Genomic DNA, 15355 nt, shown 5'->3' on the forward strand with positions numbered 1-15355 from the left:
GGTGGAGGGTAATTGAGGGTGTTAAAGGGGCTTGACATAATAGGTGAGTACAATTTATAAAATCAAAGTCCAAGCCACTCATATGAGAGAGAGACAGAGAGAGAACTATAGGGTAAAAAATTACATTGCGTCTCCCACTTAAAGGGGACCTGTTATGGTTTTCCTCATTTTCGGACATATATATTGTTACAATGTCGGATGTTCATATTAAACATGGCCAATGTGTCAAATGAGGTAAACTTATGTAGAAGTAATCCCTGTGAGTAAAAAGCACTGGCTTCAGACTGCTCTGAACACTCAGTTTCCAATGTTTTTTTCTTCTTTCAGCCAAAGCTGATGTCTGCACGAGACAGATTTCTTTACATCATCTGCTCCACACACAGTGTGCCAGTTCACTGCTCCTCCCTGCAATATTTCTAACTGATCCGCTCAACAAACAGCTCCAAATATCTACATATGTTGTTGTTTGGACTGATTTTTAGTGCTGCTAATGAAGCTCTGCTAATTCAATGAGGAACACGTTTCATTTCCAGTTAGTCTTCTAGTCTTTTATTATGAATCAGTAAAGCAGGAAATGTTATGTTATCATCAGCAGTAACTTAACACGACTTTGATACGGCTACCCCTCAGGGCTTCTGGAAAGCTGGCCAATCAGAGCAGAGCGGGCTCATTGGGAGGGGGGCCTTAAAGACCCGGAGCTAAAAATACCTGTTAATAGACAGAGGCTGAACTGAGGGGCTGCATAAAGGGCCAGTTTAAGATAAATAAGGAGTATTTTGAACTGTGATCATACAGAGCTATTCTAGTGGAGTCCCAGAATAAAAATATAGAGCTGGAAATGAGCATAATAGGCCCCTTTAAATATGAATAGATAGATTTTGTACCGTATTATCCAGAATTAGAACACTAGCCTTAAATCAACAAGTCGAAAAATAAACCCACAATGCAATTTACAAGAATTAATGTTTTGCTGGAAGTCGCACCATTAAAAAAAATAAATCAAAATTCAAAAATTTCAAATGTAATTTCCAGAAAAAAAGTCTTATATTTGAAGTAAAAGTCTTATATAAGAAATGAGGACTTATCTTTAGACTAATAGTATTTTGGAAAGACTTTTATAACAGGACTAGTCTCATAAAGTGTTTTGTATCTTCAAAAAGTCTTTCTCCCCCCCCCTCAAAAAACAGGTGTTGGAAATGGAGAGGACATCTTATATTTGGGCCAATAAATTAAATATGTATACTACTACTAGTACTAATACTACTAGTACTACTACTATATTGGTGTATCTCACCTCAACAGCCTCCCAGCCCCACTCTCTGTACTTGGGGTCATGGGTCAGTCTCCACATGTACATGTAGCTCTCGATGACTTCTGGTCGTAGGATGTAATATCTGTCACTCAGTCTGGTTGCTGTAGCTTCAGCTCCGCTGTCAAATCTGAACGCCTCAGGTCCCAGTTTGGTGGCTGACGGAGACAGAAACAAAAAAAACAGAACATGAGACGAAAGTCAAGCCAATAGAAACAAGCACTTATTCAAAAGAGCTGCAACATCATTCACTGTATAGACGCCATTCAGTTGCTGTTAGTTTACAGAAAAACGCTTGAGGCACAAGTTAAACAATTAAGACCTCCCCGGCTTTCCAGATGGTCTGTGGGCCTCTCTTTTTCTTTCTCACTCCTTATTCTTCTCCTTCTACTTCCATTATATTTCTACTGCAATTCAAGAGATCCTATTCATGATACTGCACAAAGAAATCTCTTCTTGCCAAGGTCCTGACAGGAGCATTGGCATAGCAACATCTTAAATTTAGAAACACATTTAGAATGGAAGTTGAATTATTGCATACAAAATGGTTCTGAAAATTTGTTTCTGCCTACTGTGCTCCATTTGCTGTGACATTTTTTTTTTTTCTTGGGCTTATCATCTGTGATTTTAGCCAACCGCTGTGTAGCTGTTTTGAAAATTGTTTTGAGAAAGCAGGTTGTTTGAGGTCATTGAGGATCTGTGAGTGGCTGTATCCGTTTAGACCGGAGGGCCACCCGGTCAGCTGGCTCATTATAGAGGGAGCGTGTGCAAGCAAGACAAGAGGGAAACATCAAAGCAATAAGCTGTTTACTGTGTCGCTGTATAAAAAGGTAATGAGTAGGAGGAAGTGAGGGAAAATAGGAGACCACCAGTTAGATTTCAGTGGTTTGAATAGATCAAACATTAAGACAAGAAGGTTCAAAAGGTGCATCAGCGGCTAGAAGTAAAATTAATCCGATTGCCAACAATCACAAATTTGTCTCTTCCCTTAGATCCTTGATTTGGATAAAAAAAACCTTCACCAAAAAAAATAAAGGGGGGAAAAACACTGGAGGGATCATGTAAAGAGAACCAGACCTTTTATTGAAATAGGCATTGTTTCTAATTTCTGCTGTCTTTAAAGTAAATTTCCCCATATTTTAGTAAAATGTGTCTGTTTTCTTATCTGCCCCCCCTTTCTAATTTGCTGTTGATACTGTTTTCTGTAAATGGGAACTCAAAACGTCCTCCGTGTTTAACTGTTGTTTTGATTAATTCAGCAAGGATATCTAACTGATTCACCCGTAGACACTTTCCACACTCTGTTTCCTTCCTCCTGAACTGCCTGTTTTGAACTAAATAATTCTCTGGGCTGTTGACGCTTGTGATTGGAATGCTAATGCTAATTCTAACAGACTCATCGGTAACTCGCCGCACAGACAACACAATTGATTTTTCCACAAGTTAATCTGATGAAAAGCATGCCCGTGTCAAACACAATTTGCAAATTATTCTGGATTTATTTGGATAATAGTCTTTTACGCCAAAATTACATTTTAGCCAGAATTATTTTATGATGGGATCACTGACTGTAATTTTGCATAAATCTTAATCAAATAAACACAGAGATATAAAGAAAATTGCATAAAAAATATGGTTATTGGGGTCTTGGAAATCCACAGGCAGCCATTTAAGTAGCTGTGATGTTGAAATGACCATTTTCCTGAAACTGACCTCCATGAGCTTGACAAAAAAAGATTTCTGGCTGTGCAGTATAATACTGAAAATTACTAAGACTTTCATGAGTGCAGCCAGTCTCATTAACATTTCTGTATTGTCCATGAACTCATACGTCTTCAAAGTAAAATAGCATTAAAAGTCTATCACCACATTTTCTATCGAACCAATAACCTTCCCGCTCCTTCCCCTGAGATCTCTATTTTCCTGCCTCAGTCTGTTGGTGCGAAGATGGCAGCGATCCAGAGGAGCAGCAGCAGGAGAGTCTTTACGGTATCAGTTTAAAACACAGCTAAATAGCAGCCACTTTACATACAAGTAAGAGCAAATCTCACTTCTCTCTCTCTCTCTCTCTCTTGCAGACAGCTAATCCAAGAGCTGCTAGGAACCACACAGTCCCTTTAATGAGTGAAGAGAAACCTGGTGGATGACTATGAAAGAGAAAGCCAGAGGAGCCTTTTGGGCGTAAAGATCAAAAGTATTCCGAGCCCATCAAGGAACCTGTTATGTGATGAGTCACATTAGCTTACCAGAAAAGCGAAGGCGAATAAACACTTGAGGAGGAATCTTCACAGCCCACCCAACAGTGGAGGGGGCAAAAAAAACAAACAAAAACAAAACAAACAAAAAAAAAAATCTTGAAATTAGCAGCGGAGATTATTGTCAGGGCCAAGACAGATGCCAGGGAAGAGAAGAGATCAAACAAGAATCTTCCAAAAAATGTGGGCAGGCTTGCTCCTATATTCCTCTCTTTTTTTCACCCTCTCTGTCTGTCTTACATTTTTCTCCTGGGTACATCTTCAGTTTGTGTTTGCAGCCATATCAGAGATATTTTACTCTCCCTGGTTGGATCTACAGCAAATTTGCCTCTGGTCTGAAATAGTATCACAAAGTTTACTCTTCCTTCCTCCTTTTTGATTCATTCTTCTGGATGACAACAACGTGTGATTATCAGTATCAAACACACTCAGAGACACCTCTACTGTGTGTGCTGCTGCTGCTGCCTACAGCTGTGAGACATTGGAAAATAATTGAGCATTTTAATTCTTTACTGCACCTTATTAGGTCTGTCATGTCTCTGTTGAGGTGAAAACCACCAGAAACGATTCTCCTTTTGATTCTGGGCAAAATAAAAATGCCTGAGGCCATTTTTAATTTACAATATCACTCTCCTAGACTCTTAATGCCACCATTAATAAGACAGACATAATGTACCACAACAGTGATTAACCATAATTGCTTAATTAAATTTTTATAATAGCCAGCATGCACTATCTTGAAAAATGCAGAATAATTCTGATCTGAAGAGTATGAACACCACAGTACGATGGCAACCAGGAGAAAAAAGAAGTTATGAAGGATCAGTAATTAAAAACGTCTTCATGCAATTGCACAAATATTTAATATTCAAACTAGAGCTGCAGCGATTAATCATTTATGAGGGTCATTTTTTGGGGGAAAAAATATGATGTGAAATGTGACTATTTTATATCTTTGGGTTGTGAACTGTTGGTCGGGACAAAAGTAGACATTTAAGAACGTCGCCTTGGGCTTTGGGAAATAGTGATTGACATTTTCTTTATCATCTCGGACATTTTATTTAGACCAAAAGACTAATCAATTAATTAACTGATAAAAAAAAATCATTAGTTGCAGCCGTAACTCAAAAGTATCTTGTGTAGGCGCATCCATAGATTTTAAGCGCAGAGGAAATGAACAAAACCCGCCCCTAACACTAACTGACTTAGAACAGGTAGGGCTATGACTTGTGGCAGACAGGCTACTCTATGCTCCCTTTGTAAATTAGAGCATTTCTTCAGTTTGATATGAAAGCTACAGGCAGTTTATAAAGGTTACAAACAGGGCACAGAATTAGCACCAGTCACCTGCCAAATGCTGGTAAAATATGCAAGTGGCTGCTTCACCCAACAGCCAAAAAAACAATGGTAATCTATTGAGTGGCTGATAAAATTTAAACATTCACTAGTCATTTGGCCAGTGGATGAAAAGGTTAATTTTGCATCTTGGTCACAAAACATTATAAATAATAGGCAGTCATCCGTCCACCCCTACATGACACTGAGCCTCCTGAACCTAACTATCGTGGATCTTCTTAAAGCTCTTGCACTTTTAAATAACCTCTTTTAGTTTCCCTGACTTCCACTCACCTGAGCGTGTGTAGCTCTCATGGCATGTGTGTGTGATCTCAGCAGCCAGGTCCAGGTAGTGTTGCCTCTTCTCCGCAGCTCCGTCATCGGCCCCAATGCCTATCATGCCCCCAGAGAAGCAGGCCAGGTGGCCCATCTTGTGATCCAGGATCCCTCCCCTCCACTCGGCCATGTAGGTGAGGCCACCGGGTGACTTCTGTACCAGGTTAGCTTCAATCGCCTGCAACAACACGTGTGATCAGGAATATTTATTTCTGTCATATGTAATTATAGATATATTTTGGCTTCTTGGTTGTAATTCCATTCAATTACACCAAAAACAGGATGAATGGGAGCGTCTGTCTTTCACCAGTGGTTTTGTTACCATTAATAGATTCATATTCTCTACTAGAAGCTCCAAATGGAAGCATTTATACACAGCAGGTGTTGTGACAATGACAACCTTCGTAGTGTTGGTCTCTTTTCATTATAGCACTTACTGTGTATCTCCAAATTGATGTAATTTTTTTTTTTTTTAGCATCACTGATCATTAGCATTACATACAAAACTGTATCCGCACAGATAGACAACACTAATCACACTGAAATCACATTTCTGTTTGCCTTCTGCAGCCAAAAATAATGTCAACATGTTTTTGAAATATATTGTTCATCATTTTTAAGTATTACAAAGGAAGAAAAAAGGTCTTTGGAGAGATATCAGAAAGGCTGACAGGGTGCTGTGTTACAACGTATGGAACAACAGAGAATTTAACACACTTGTGCTGGAGTTTACATTTCATGGTCAGACATTGTATTGTCAGCGGTGGAACTGACAAAAGACCACACTAGCATATAACTGACATTTACAGTGACATTTATATGCTGTTTAACCTGCTGCAGTTTAGCAGCTAATTAGCTATTTAGCCTGCAGACTGATGTTAGCGGTGCACTTCTCCGCGGTCAATGTTGGTTTGGTGGCTCGTTCAACAAGCTGAGGTGCAGGACAAGATGTGTGTTCATGTTTGTAAGTTAGAAACAAGAAGAGGTCAACAGAAAAGATAACGTGGGCTGTTTTGTTGTGTAGCAGGATGCTATCAGGCTCAGTGTGACCGTCTGCTCTGCCTGTGATCAAATGCTGATGTTAATGCTTTACGCAAAGATTTGATTGGCTGTATTAAAATAAGGTCTCCATTTACGTAGACGATTAACGGTATTTAATCAATTGAATGCAAAACAAAGGGCTGCCATCTTGAAACCAAATAATATAAAATATAAAATTCTCCGTTTTAGTTTTAGATGTTCACTGAAAGAACAAGTGACATACAGAGAAGATAATTATACTGTAGCATAAAAGAAATGCAATTTAATTTACTTTGGACTTAAGTGACACTACACATTAGTTTTGTTCTAAGGCAGTGCAAACATGCTGTAAATAATGCTTAAAGTGAGCTAACAGTGTATAAATTCTTTATTTATTTATCACACACACATTTAAACTGAATTTAAAATCACTGTTGTAACATTTAGTTTCTGAGGGTAGCATTTTCCAGAGGGCTTCAGTATGTGGGCATTACAGTATGTGAACTCAATATTTATACTTATAAAGTTTGGTAGTGTCCACCAGCAGTACTAAACTAACCTGCCACAACATGACAGAATTACAATGAAGCCAGTTAACAACACAAACTAGACTAGAGGTGCAACTTTTCAAATTTGTTTTGAATTGATAATTTAAGAAAATAGTTTGAACAACCAAAGACACACATTCCCAATAGGTTATCTTTATACCTTGAGTTCTGTGTATGTGGGCAATTCTCACACATATAAGGGACGAGTCCAACATGGATTTACATTTACAGTATATTTGAAATTGTGTATTTATTGTGTAAAACATGCTCTGCTCTGATTCATTTTGATACCCTGAACACTGAACAAGTGGTCCAGAATAAACCCTTTAAAAAGGAAACAGGGTTTTTCAACCATGGTTTTATTCTCCTACTTGTTGCCATGGTGACTATGGGTCATAACAACTTTGCACTGACCACCTCTGGTTGCCACATAAGTAGATCCTGGTGCAGTTAGTGGAAACAGCTAATCCAGTGGGGCTAATTTCTGTGTTTACTTTAGCTGCACTCAGAGACAAGTGTCTCAAATGATTTATGTAAAAGTGTATTTAGAAAGCTTTAGGAGGCTCAAGCTGCTTGTGCAGATACTGTATACCTTGTTATGCCTGAGTCTCTCTACAACAGAGGCGGTGAGTGTGAAGTTAGCATGATCCGTCAGACCCAGGTTAATAAATGATCAAAAGGAGACAGACAAATGGGCAATGGAGGCTTTCTTTGTCAGAGAAAGATTTCTAAAAGACAGAATTCTCTTTTTTTTTTAAACTTAAAAAGACGGAATATAGATGGACATCTCTTGCGATTGCTTCTGAATGACTCATCATTTTTCTCTCCCTTACATATTCTGTTCCTCTCTCATCTCCCTCTTATCCATTCTGTCTGGCTTGCTGCTCATTTTGCATTTGAATACAGGTTTATAATAATCAGCAGAAAGACCCCATCAAGTACTGATAATTATGAGTGTAAACTCCCTCTTGAATCTCAGGTCCAATCATTCGTTCATTTATTTTCTAATCTTTAAACCGCTCTTTCAAGATGAGCTTAAAAAGAAAAAAATGAAGGCATTAAGACATTTTCTCACAGATGTATATGCAAAGAAGATTTGGTTTGTGAAGAGGGATATTTTAATTTCAAATTACTTGATGACAGCGAAAACCAAAACGATTCCTTCCAACCATTATTGTGTTCTGTACAAGAAACCTTGCTAAAATAAGGCTTGATAAAGACGCAACCTGCAGTAACAGAAGACAAAGTAATGTGTATAATATGAAAGCTTATAAATACCATGTTCTCAACAAAAACATTTTTCTTGAGGGTTGAGACTGGTGATTTTCCCGTTAATTAGCCATTGTTAGCAGTAATCATGGCATAGTGTAATTAGAAAATATTTCAACAGTGTTTTAATTAGTAATCTACTTTTATTTGAATGCCAAAGATAATGAGTTGTGCTGCGCCTTCACTTTAGATCTCTGTATAAACATACAGTATATAACTTAATCTGATAGCACGGGGGTCCTTGGCCATTTAAATACCAAGTCACATGGGAGAAGGAGAGTCTGTAATTAGTAGTTATGCCTCTGGCTTGACCCTCTGATGAAATCTCAATGGCACTCTTAAGTTTTTGTCTGTGATATTGTAATTGTAGCCTGAGGGGAAAGTGCTTTGCTGTGACGTTATCGCCGTTAAAAGCAGAAAAATAGACAGCTGCTGTTATTTTTATGCTTGTGTATATCGTGCAGTGGGTTCATGTACACAATCATTTCTCTGCAGACAGTGAGAGTGAATAGATGAATACATGCGAGCCAGTCACCAACTAATCACAGCTCTAATCCCATTACGCAATACCAGGAACCTGTCCTTTTTGATATTATCTTCCTTCCTTTCCCTCATGACCGTTCCACTGAGAACATCTTTGTCACAAATATACGCATACTGTTTCTACCCCTGGTACGGTGCTTTTTATAAAAGCATCCATTACAGCTTTACACCTACTTCTGAATAAGCCATCCATCAAATTTCAATAGCAGAGAGGAACATCTATACATTTCAGCTTAAAAAGCACTGGATTTGAGTGATGAAAGGATAATTTGCTTTGCAGAATCACTCCATTATTTTTATTTTTTAGTGTACACCCTGTCAGACATGCACCTTGTTACGTAAATAGGATGGCAATTTTACATATCTGCCTGAGTCACTTTTATCACTTTTACTTAAAAGTCATGACAATGTTACTGGTTCTCACCAAGTAACATTCCCTTAAAACTTCCAAGAAGATCCTTGTAATGTAAAAGCAACAGCAGCACAAGGTTAAAAATGCACAAGAGCTTAAATGCATGTCTTGTTCACCTCGTTTTTCCCCTCATGTGGGGTCAAAACAAAACAAACAAGAGACTATGTAAAATGAGTTATCAGACCAGCACTCCTTCTCTATACTTTAAATTTTCATTCATGAAAAACTCCATGGATGAATAAACATCCAGCCAACATTTTACATACAGCATGTGTTCAAACAGGGAATTACAGTAAACAGAGTCCCAAAAGAATCCCGACTTAACGTCTCGTCACTCTGCTTGTGAGCTGTCAGACTAAAACAAACAGCTGAATACGCTTCCATTTTCTGTCCATTTTTAAAATCTCTGATGCAGCCTGCTCCTGTGTTCCTCTTGTAAACTGTGAGGAACATTTACACAACTGACACTTACTCTGAATTGCAAAAAGCCATCACTTACATGAGCCAGAAATATTACATATTCCATGTCTGTAAAGAATTTAAGATGTAGTTTCCTTCTCTCAAGTCTTCAGCTATCCCCTAAAATATAAGTTATAAGTACTTTATGTCGTCTTGTTATTTGGGTAACACAGTTTGTTTGTATTTTATTTGTCTTGGGTGTGAATCACTTTATGTATATTTTGTTAGATCAAAGGCTTATGCAAATGACTGTAATTATTATTATTTTATCTAATGTAGCTTTGCCTGAGTGGACTAAAATTTTCCATACCTCCAGTGCGCTGTAGTACATCTTCTTTGCATCGTCGTCCGTCTTGTCTGACATCAGATATGATTTGATCAGATACTCATAGAAACTATCTCCGAGGCCACCGATGGAAACGTGATCTACGATGGGGGAACAGAAAAGCAGCAGGACTGTGTAAAAACATTCGGCAGTGTCACACGTAGGTCTTTTTCTCATTCATAAATCAAATCAGGTCACTGATATCTCACTGAATCATGTCTGGCTTGCTGGAATTGCAGTGTTAGAGAAGCTTTTGTGTATTGTGGGAGATCAGCATTTTTACTGTGAACTTGCACATGCTCGACAAGTCTCACCACTTTTGGCTTTTCTGGCTAATTTACGATGTTCATGATCACGTACTGTGACCCGCACAGCCTCTGTTCACTGATGGCGGAAAACAGTTCATTTAAAAAGTTTGTCTTAAGCCTAAATTATGTAACACACTTCACGCTTGTGAGTGGGAATTGAAACGAGTGGCTGTTGATTTTCCTCCTGTCCACATTCAAATTCACAGAGATGAATATAATAATGGAGTGGGGGCGTGCGTGAGTCTTCATCTATCCACTCTTGCTCTTTGCATGCACATACACCTTTGCCGACTCCCCCGCAAGGTTATCACAGTGCTGCTGTGTTTGTCCTTGACATAAATGGATGAGGGAGAGCCGTGCATCCAAAGCTTCTTTCCCCTTTGTGATGATAAATATATACAGTTTTGCTTCCCTACATGCTCACCCACAACAATTAGCCTCTGTTATCATCCAGATTACCACCTTTTCTAGTACCAGTGTCTTCTTATCCTGATTTTTTTTCTACCCATCTCCTTTCAGGTAAATCGGAAAGATCCAATTTCCTGAAGTAATTGAATTCATTATCATTTAATAACCCAGAGCAATGGGATTCATATAGCCATTGCTATGAGCCTGATATTAAAAATGAAAGGAAATTGACGGATGGGTGGATGACACAGACGGGCAGCTAAAAGAGCTTTGACACTTGAGGTGACTCAAGGTCTGCCGCAGCTGTGGAAGCTGAAGAAAAGTTTCAGAAATGGGAAAAGAAAAAAATGTGAAATGACATTCAATGAACTCCAGGTCTTGTAATTGTGATCTATGTTGGGAAAACAAACATGTAACAAATACCAACCTTGTGGGTAATAAGCATGACCTTCTCAAACAGCTCGGAGATGGATGTGTTAACAAGGTCATATGAAAACCTTTTCAATAATCAAGTGATGCTAATTACCTTGTGCTTCATCTTTAAATGATTTAATAGATGTAAAACAAGAATGAATGTCCTGTATACAGCTGGCGCAGTACTTACGTTGGACCCAGTTGCCGCTGACTGGACTGAGGAAGTTGGGGTACAGGCCGTGGGGTTTTTCAATTTTGTTCAGCAGTTTCCTGATGTTCATCACCTGCAGAGACATCAGAGTACAAAAGAATAATCATCAGGCTACTGCAGCGACATGGTTTCACAAATTCAACTCCTACTGTATCAAAGCTGACAAGAATCTTAAAAGATCAGAAACAAACAGTAGTAAATAAGTAGTAAGTAAAACTGGAAATGTGATCCAAAATCTCACCTTCTCTGTGTAAATGGGGTTGTTGGAGAGCTCGGTCAGATGGACAAATTCAAGGTGTAGAGTCCCAAACTCAGCCAGGATGCTGCTCCCGGCTGAGGCCCATCCCCAGCTCCAACTGGTGCCACTACAACAGAGACAACATCCAAAGAAGTAGACTAAATATCACGGCTGGAACACACAGACATAAACAAGTAAAAACACTTTTTACGAGCTGACAGAATAAATAAAGGTGGCAGTTACAGGCTGGAGACAATAGTGAGCAGTTTTTAATCACTGTGTCTCTTTGCACTGTAGGTGTAACTAACACAGAATCTGTATTCACACGGCCCGAAACACAAACAAATAATCAGAAGTGTACTGTATTAATTCCTCTAAAAGTGAGTGAAAAAGGAGGCAACATGTGGGAGGTTAACAAGACAAGAAATGTTGGACACAGCTGAACTTTTCACAGCTGTTAGCTTTTTATGTGTTTCCTTGTTTATGAACTGAACATAGTTCCAGCTTTCAAGTGTAAAATGCACAACAGATTTTTCACAGCCACTCAAACTACCCACATGACTCAAAAATACAGATGGTAGAGGTTATTTTGTTTATTTCTGAGTAATACAACACAATTGCTACCAACTATTGACTAGATATTTAATGAATGTAGATTAATCTCATCCATTCAGTACAATTTAAGTATCCATTACGCTGTTTATGTAGAGTTGAAAATCAGCAATATAGTAAATAGACAAGTATAAATTAGAATTGCAGTATATCGATTGGTATGTTTACGCTCTGAAAATGTAATCAGGAAAATAAAAGTACCAATGGAAAAGAAAAAGTTCAGTCGATGGGATTTCTTCATGAAGTACTTTATCTTGTTAGCAATTTAAAACTTTTAAACTGCTAACAGGATAACTATTAGCAATTTAAAAGTTTCAAGAGCAATTCCAGCCCCATATGAACCTACTGTACTCAGCAGCAGTATTACTGTACTTGTGAAGTCGAGCCAACTAATGTAATCGTTCTTTCAGTTCTTCAACAGCCTCTTTTTAGAAGTGATTCTCTCACAGATATTACTTTGTACATCACATTCTCAACATGCTGGAGCTGAACAAAGCCAAAGAAAGTAATCGACTTTGAGTGTGTCTGATGCACTGTTTGGTCTTCTCTTCTCAATCTCAGCTCATCGCATAATAAAAGAAAGACTTACATTTTTATTTCCCTTTCAAATAGCAATCCATAACCATCTACTGTATGTCTGTACAATACATTTAACAAACCAGACACAAATAAATTGATTATTTGAACATTTAGCTGTTGTCATTTGTGGTTTTTGGTCAGCGTTAAATGTTAAATTTCTAAATTTCTGCATCTTGCATCAAGTTTAAAATAGATTTAACTTCCTGCAACCAGGTTCATGCAACAACCCGTCAGATGCTAATATTTAGGGCTGCAATTAACGATTATTTGCATTATCGATTAATCGTTTTATTTGTAAAATGGCAGGAAATAATCAAAATTTCTGTAATAATTTTCAATGATAATGTCTTTAAATGTCCAAAACCCAAAGATATTCAGTTTACTATCATGTACGAAGCAGAAAAGCATTATATCTTCACATCTGAGAAGCTTAAACAAGCAAATTTTAGCATATTTGCTTAAAAAATAATCAAAATAGTTCCTGATTAAGTAATTGTTGCACCTCTCCTCATATTATGTCAAGGTGGCAACAACAAGGTCAACAGCTTGTTACATAACCTACTGTAAAAAAAAAAAAAAAAAGAAATCATCGTGATGATGTGTTGGTTTGTGAGTGTTAGTCCTCCACAGATGGATGAATGAGTGTGTGATGGATGTGTAAATATTAAAACGTGTACTATCTCTGAAACCATCCAACTCTTACTCTGTCGGTCGGTTATATTCCAGGTTGTAAGTTCACATTTTGATGTCTCTGCAGATGATGTCGGGTGATGTATCATAAACATTAATTACATGATGTCGAGCAAATTAGATTTCTGTCCGCTTAAAATAAACTCATCACACATCTATGAGATAACCTTTGCCGTCATCTACTATTAAGTACATTTATTGCTGCCTGTGATTGTGTGTAACGTTTCATAAACCTCAATCTCATCAACGCAGCAAAGAGTTTTCACTGTGTAAAGAAAAGCTTTAAACGTTATCTTGAAACTATGAATAACAAGGTCAGTAATACATCACAGCCTTCAGTTTTATTTCCTCAAGCCAATGTGTGTGTAATATCACTGCAAATCCAATTCTCAGTAAATGTGTGGTTTCAGAGACGGTGCACTAATGCAAACCTATGATTACTCGACTCAGAATTTGCTACAAGAATAACTTTACATATTCTCTTATAACATGCTGAGGAAGTTCAGACATCCGGTAATGAATTGAACTGAATTTGTGAGAAGATAATAAGATGGAGGGAGAGAGAAAAAGGTGGCTGGTGTGTGAGGGCAGAGGGGGATCAAAGAGTTTTCCTCTCTGAATGAATGCATCCTTTAAAGGTTTGGGGGGCTACATCATTAGTAGCTCTGACTCCAGTTATATCTGATTCCTCCTTTAGGAAGTATCAATCTAAGAATCAAAGCAGAGGTTCGGGGCGGCGGGTGTTTGTGTTTGGAGAAGGCAGTGGGGGGGGGGGGTTGTTTTATCCGCATCACTGCTGCCTGGTAGGCAACAACACTTATCTATTAATCTTTTCATCCTTTTTAACAAAAAAACACCCTCACGCTCTTCCACTGCAGAAATATAATAAGGTGTAGAAAATGATGAAAAAAAAAAAAAAAAGCAAAAATCAATATCATGCCATGCATAATGTTTTAGGGGAAATTGGCGCTGGGTGAATCTTTGATGTCGACTCAGAACTCATCAATAAAACTGTGTGACCTCTCAATATGTGTAATTAAAAATCTTTTCTTCTATGAATGAGGATAAAATCTTTTTTCGGTTTTAAGTGCTACAAGAACCACCTGGTGCATTTTGAAGGGTCCGTTTAGCTTTAAATCTACAAGGGACTGAATACAGTATTAAATATTAAAACCAGTATAAAGAGTTTATTGACTCACACTAAAAGGAGACATATCATGCACATTTCCAGATCTATATCTTTAATCCAAGGCTCTACTGGAATATCTTTATATGATTTACAATTCAAAAAACTCCTTATTCATCTTAAACTGGCCCTTTATACAGCCCCTCAGTTCAACCTCTGTCTCTAACAGGCCGTTTTAGCTCCTGTCTCTTTAAGACCCCCCCTCCCGATGAGCCCACCGTGTTGCGTTCTGATTGGCCAGCTCTTGGAAGCTACATCACAGCCGACTTCCAGCCACTCGGGAGGATACATCAACGAACCATGAAACAATCTAAAGTAGTAGGATTTCACTTAAGCCTGGGCTTCTGACTTGCAGAGAGTATGTCTACATACATTAACATCAGGTTTTGGAACTTTGACGATGTTTAGCACAGATATCCGACATCGTAACAGCATAATATGTCCCCTTTGAATGAATTTTCCCCTCAGAGTGGTAGTAAAATGCTGGACAAATGAAAAGGCAAAAAGCACTGCTTGCCAGAAAAAAAAAATCTTATCTCATGAAGACATAAAGAATAACTAATCCTGCGTGCAGTCAGATCTGATCTTCTACATAAACGTTGCCATCCTCAGTTACTTGGCAGGTCTCAGTCAAAACATAAACATAAAAACATATGAGACTAAACATACAGGAAGGGATTCATAAAAACCAAGTAATGCATAGCAGTAAATCACTTATAGCGTACAAGAAAATCCTTCCTACACATTAGTCAGAGCCACAAGCTGAGCAGCAGATCTGAAGTCCTCTGTGTGCAGAGCACTGACTGCTTGTGTATGTTGTGTTACACATTGCATATGTTCTTCTCTCAAGTGACAAGTGTGTGTGCAGAGCGTGGACAGGCTTGTTTGTGTGTTCACC

The 15355-nt window shown here is 38.2% G+C and overlaps 1 protein-coding gene and 1 long non-coding RNA gene across 8 annotated transcripts in view; one reads left to right on the forward strand and one right to left on the reverse strand.

Annotated features, from left to right (window-relative positions):
• The window catches only part of LOC122986998, a 127158-nt gene that overhangs the window by 110528 nt on the left and 1275 nt on the right, over nucleotides 1–15355 (forward strand). Inside the window, exon 5 of one of the 4 annotated variants that reach the window (XR_006404430.1) lies at nucleotides 3388–4478. The exons of 2 other annotated variants lie outside the window; for them this stretch is intronic. This is a non-coding gene — a long non-coding RNA (uncharacterized LOC122986998). Of the gene's footprint in view, nucleotides 1–327; nucleotides 486–3387; nucleotides 4479–15355 lie in introns of those variants that run through there. One more of the 4 variants, XR_006404429.1, reaches the window with a different exon arrangement.
• The window catches only part of LOC122986994 (mannosyl-oligosaccharide 1,2-alpha-mannosidase IA), a 200292-nt gene that overhangs the window by 4423 nt on the left and 180514 nt on the right, over nucleotides 1–15355 (reverse strand). For 3 of the 4 annotated variants that reach the window (XM_044358569.1, XM_044358568.1, XM_044358566.1), the window contains 5 exons: nucleotides 11394–11520; nucleotides 11132–11225; nucleotides 9797–9912; nucleotides 5194–5413; nucleotides 1295–1467 (listed from right to left, as the gene is read on the reverse strand). In XM_044358569.1, coding sequence (XP_044214504.1) covers nucleotides 1295–1467; nucleotides 5194–5413; nucleotides 9797–9912; nucleotides 11132–11225; nucleotides 11394–11520 — 730 coding nt within the window. The remainder of the gene's footprint in view (nucleotides 1–1294; nucleotides 1468–5193; nucleotides 5414–9796; nucleotides 9913–11131; nucleotides 11226–11393; nucleotides 11521–15355) is intronic. The other variant, XM_044358567.1, reaches the window with a different exon arrangement.

The sequence above is a fragment of the Thunnus albacares genome, chromosome 8 (genome assembly GCF_914725855.1).
Source record: "Thunnus albacares chromosome 8, fThuAlb1.1, whole genome shotgun sequence".
Classification (NCBI taxonomy): domain Eukaryota; kingdom Metazoa; phylum Chordata; class Actinopteri; order Scombriformes; family Scombridae; genus Thunnus; species Thunnus albacares.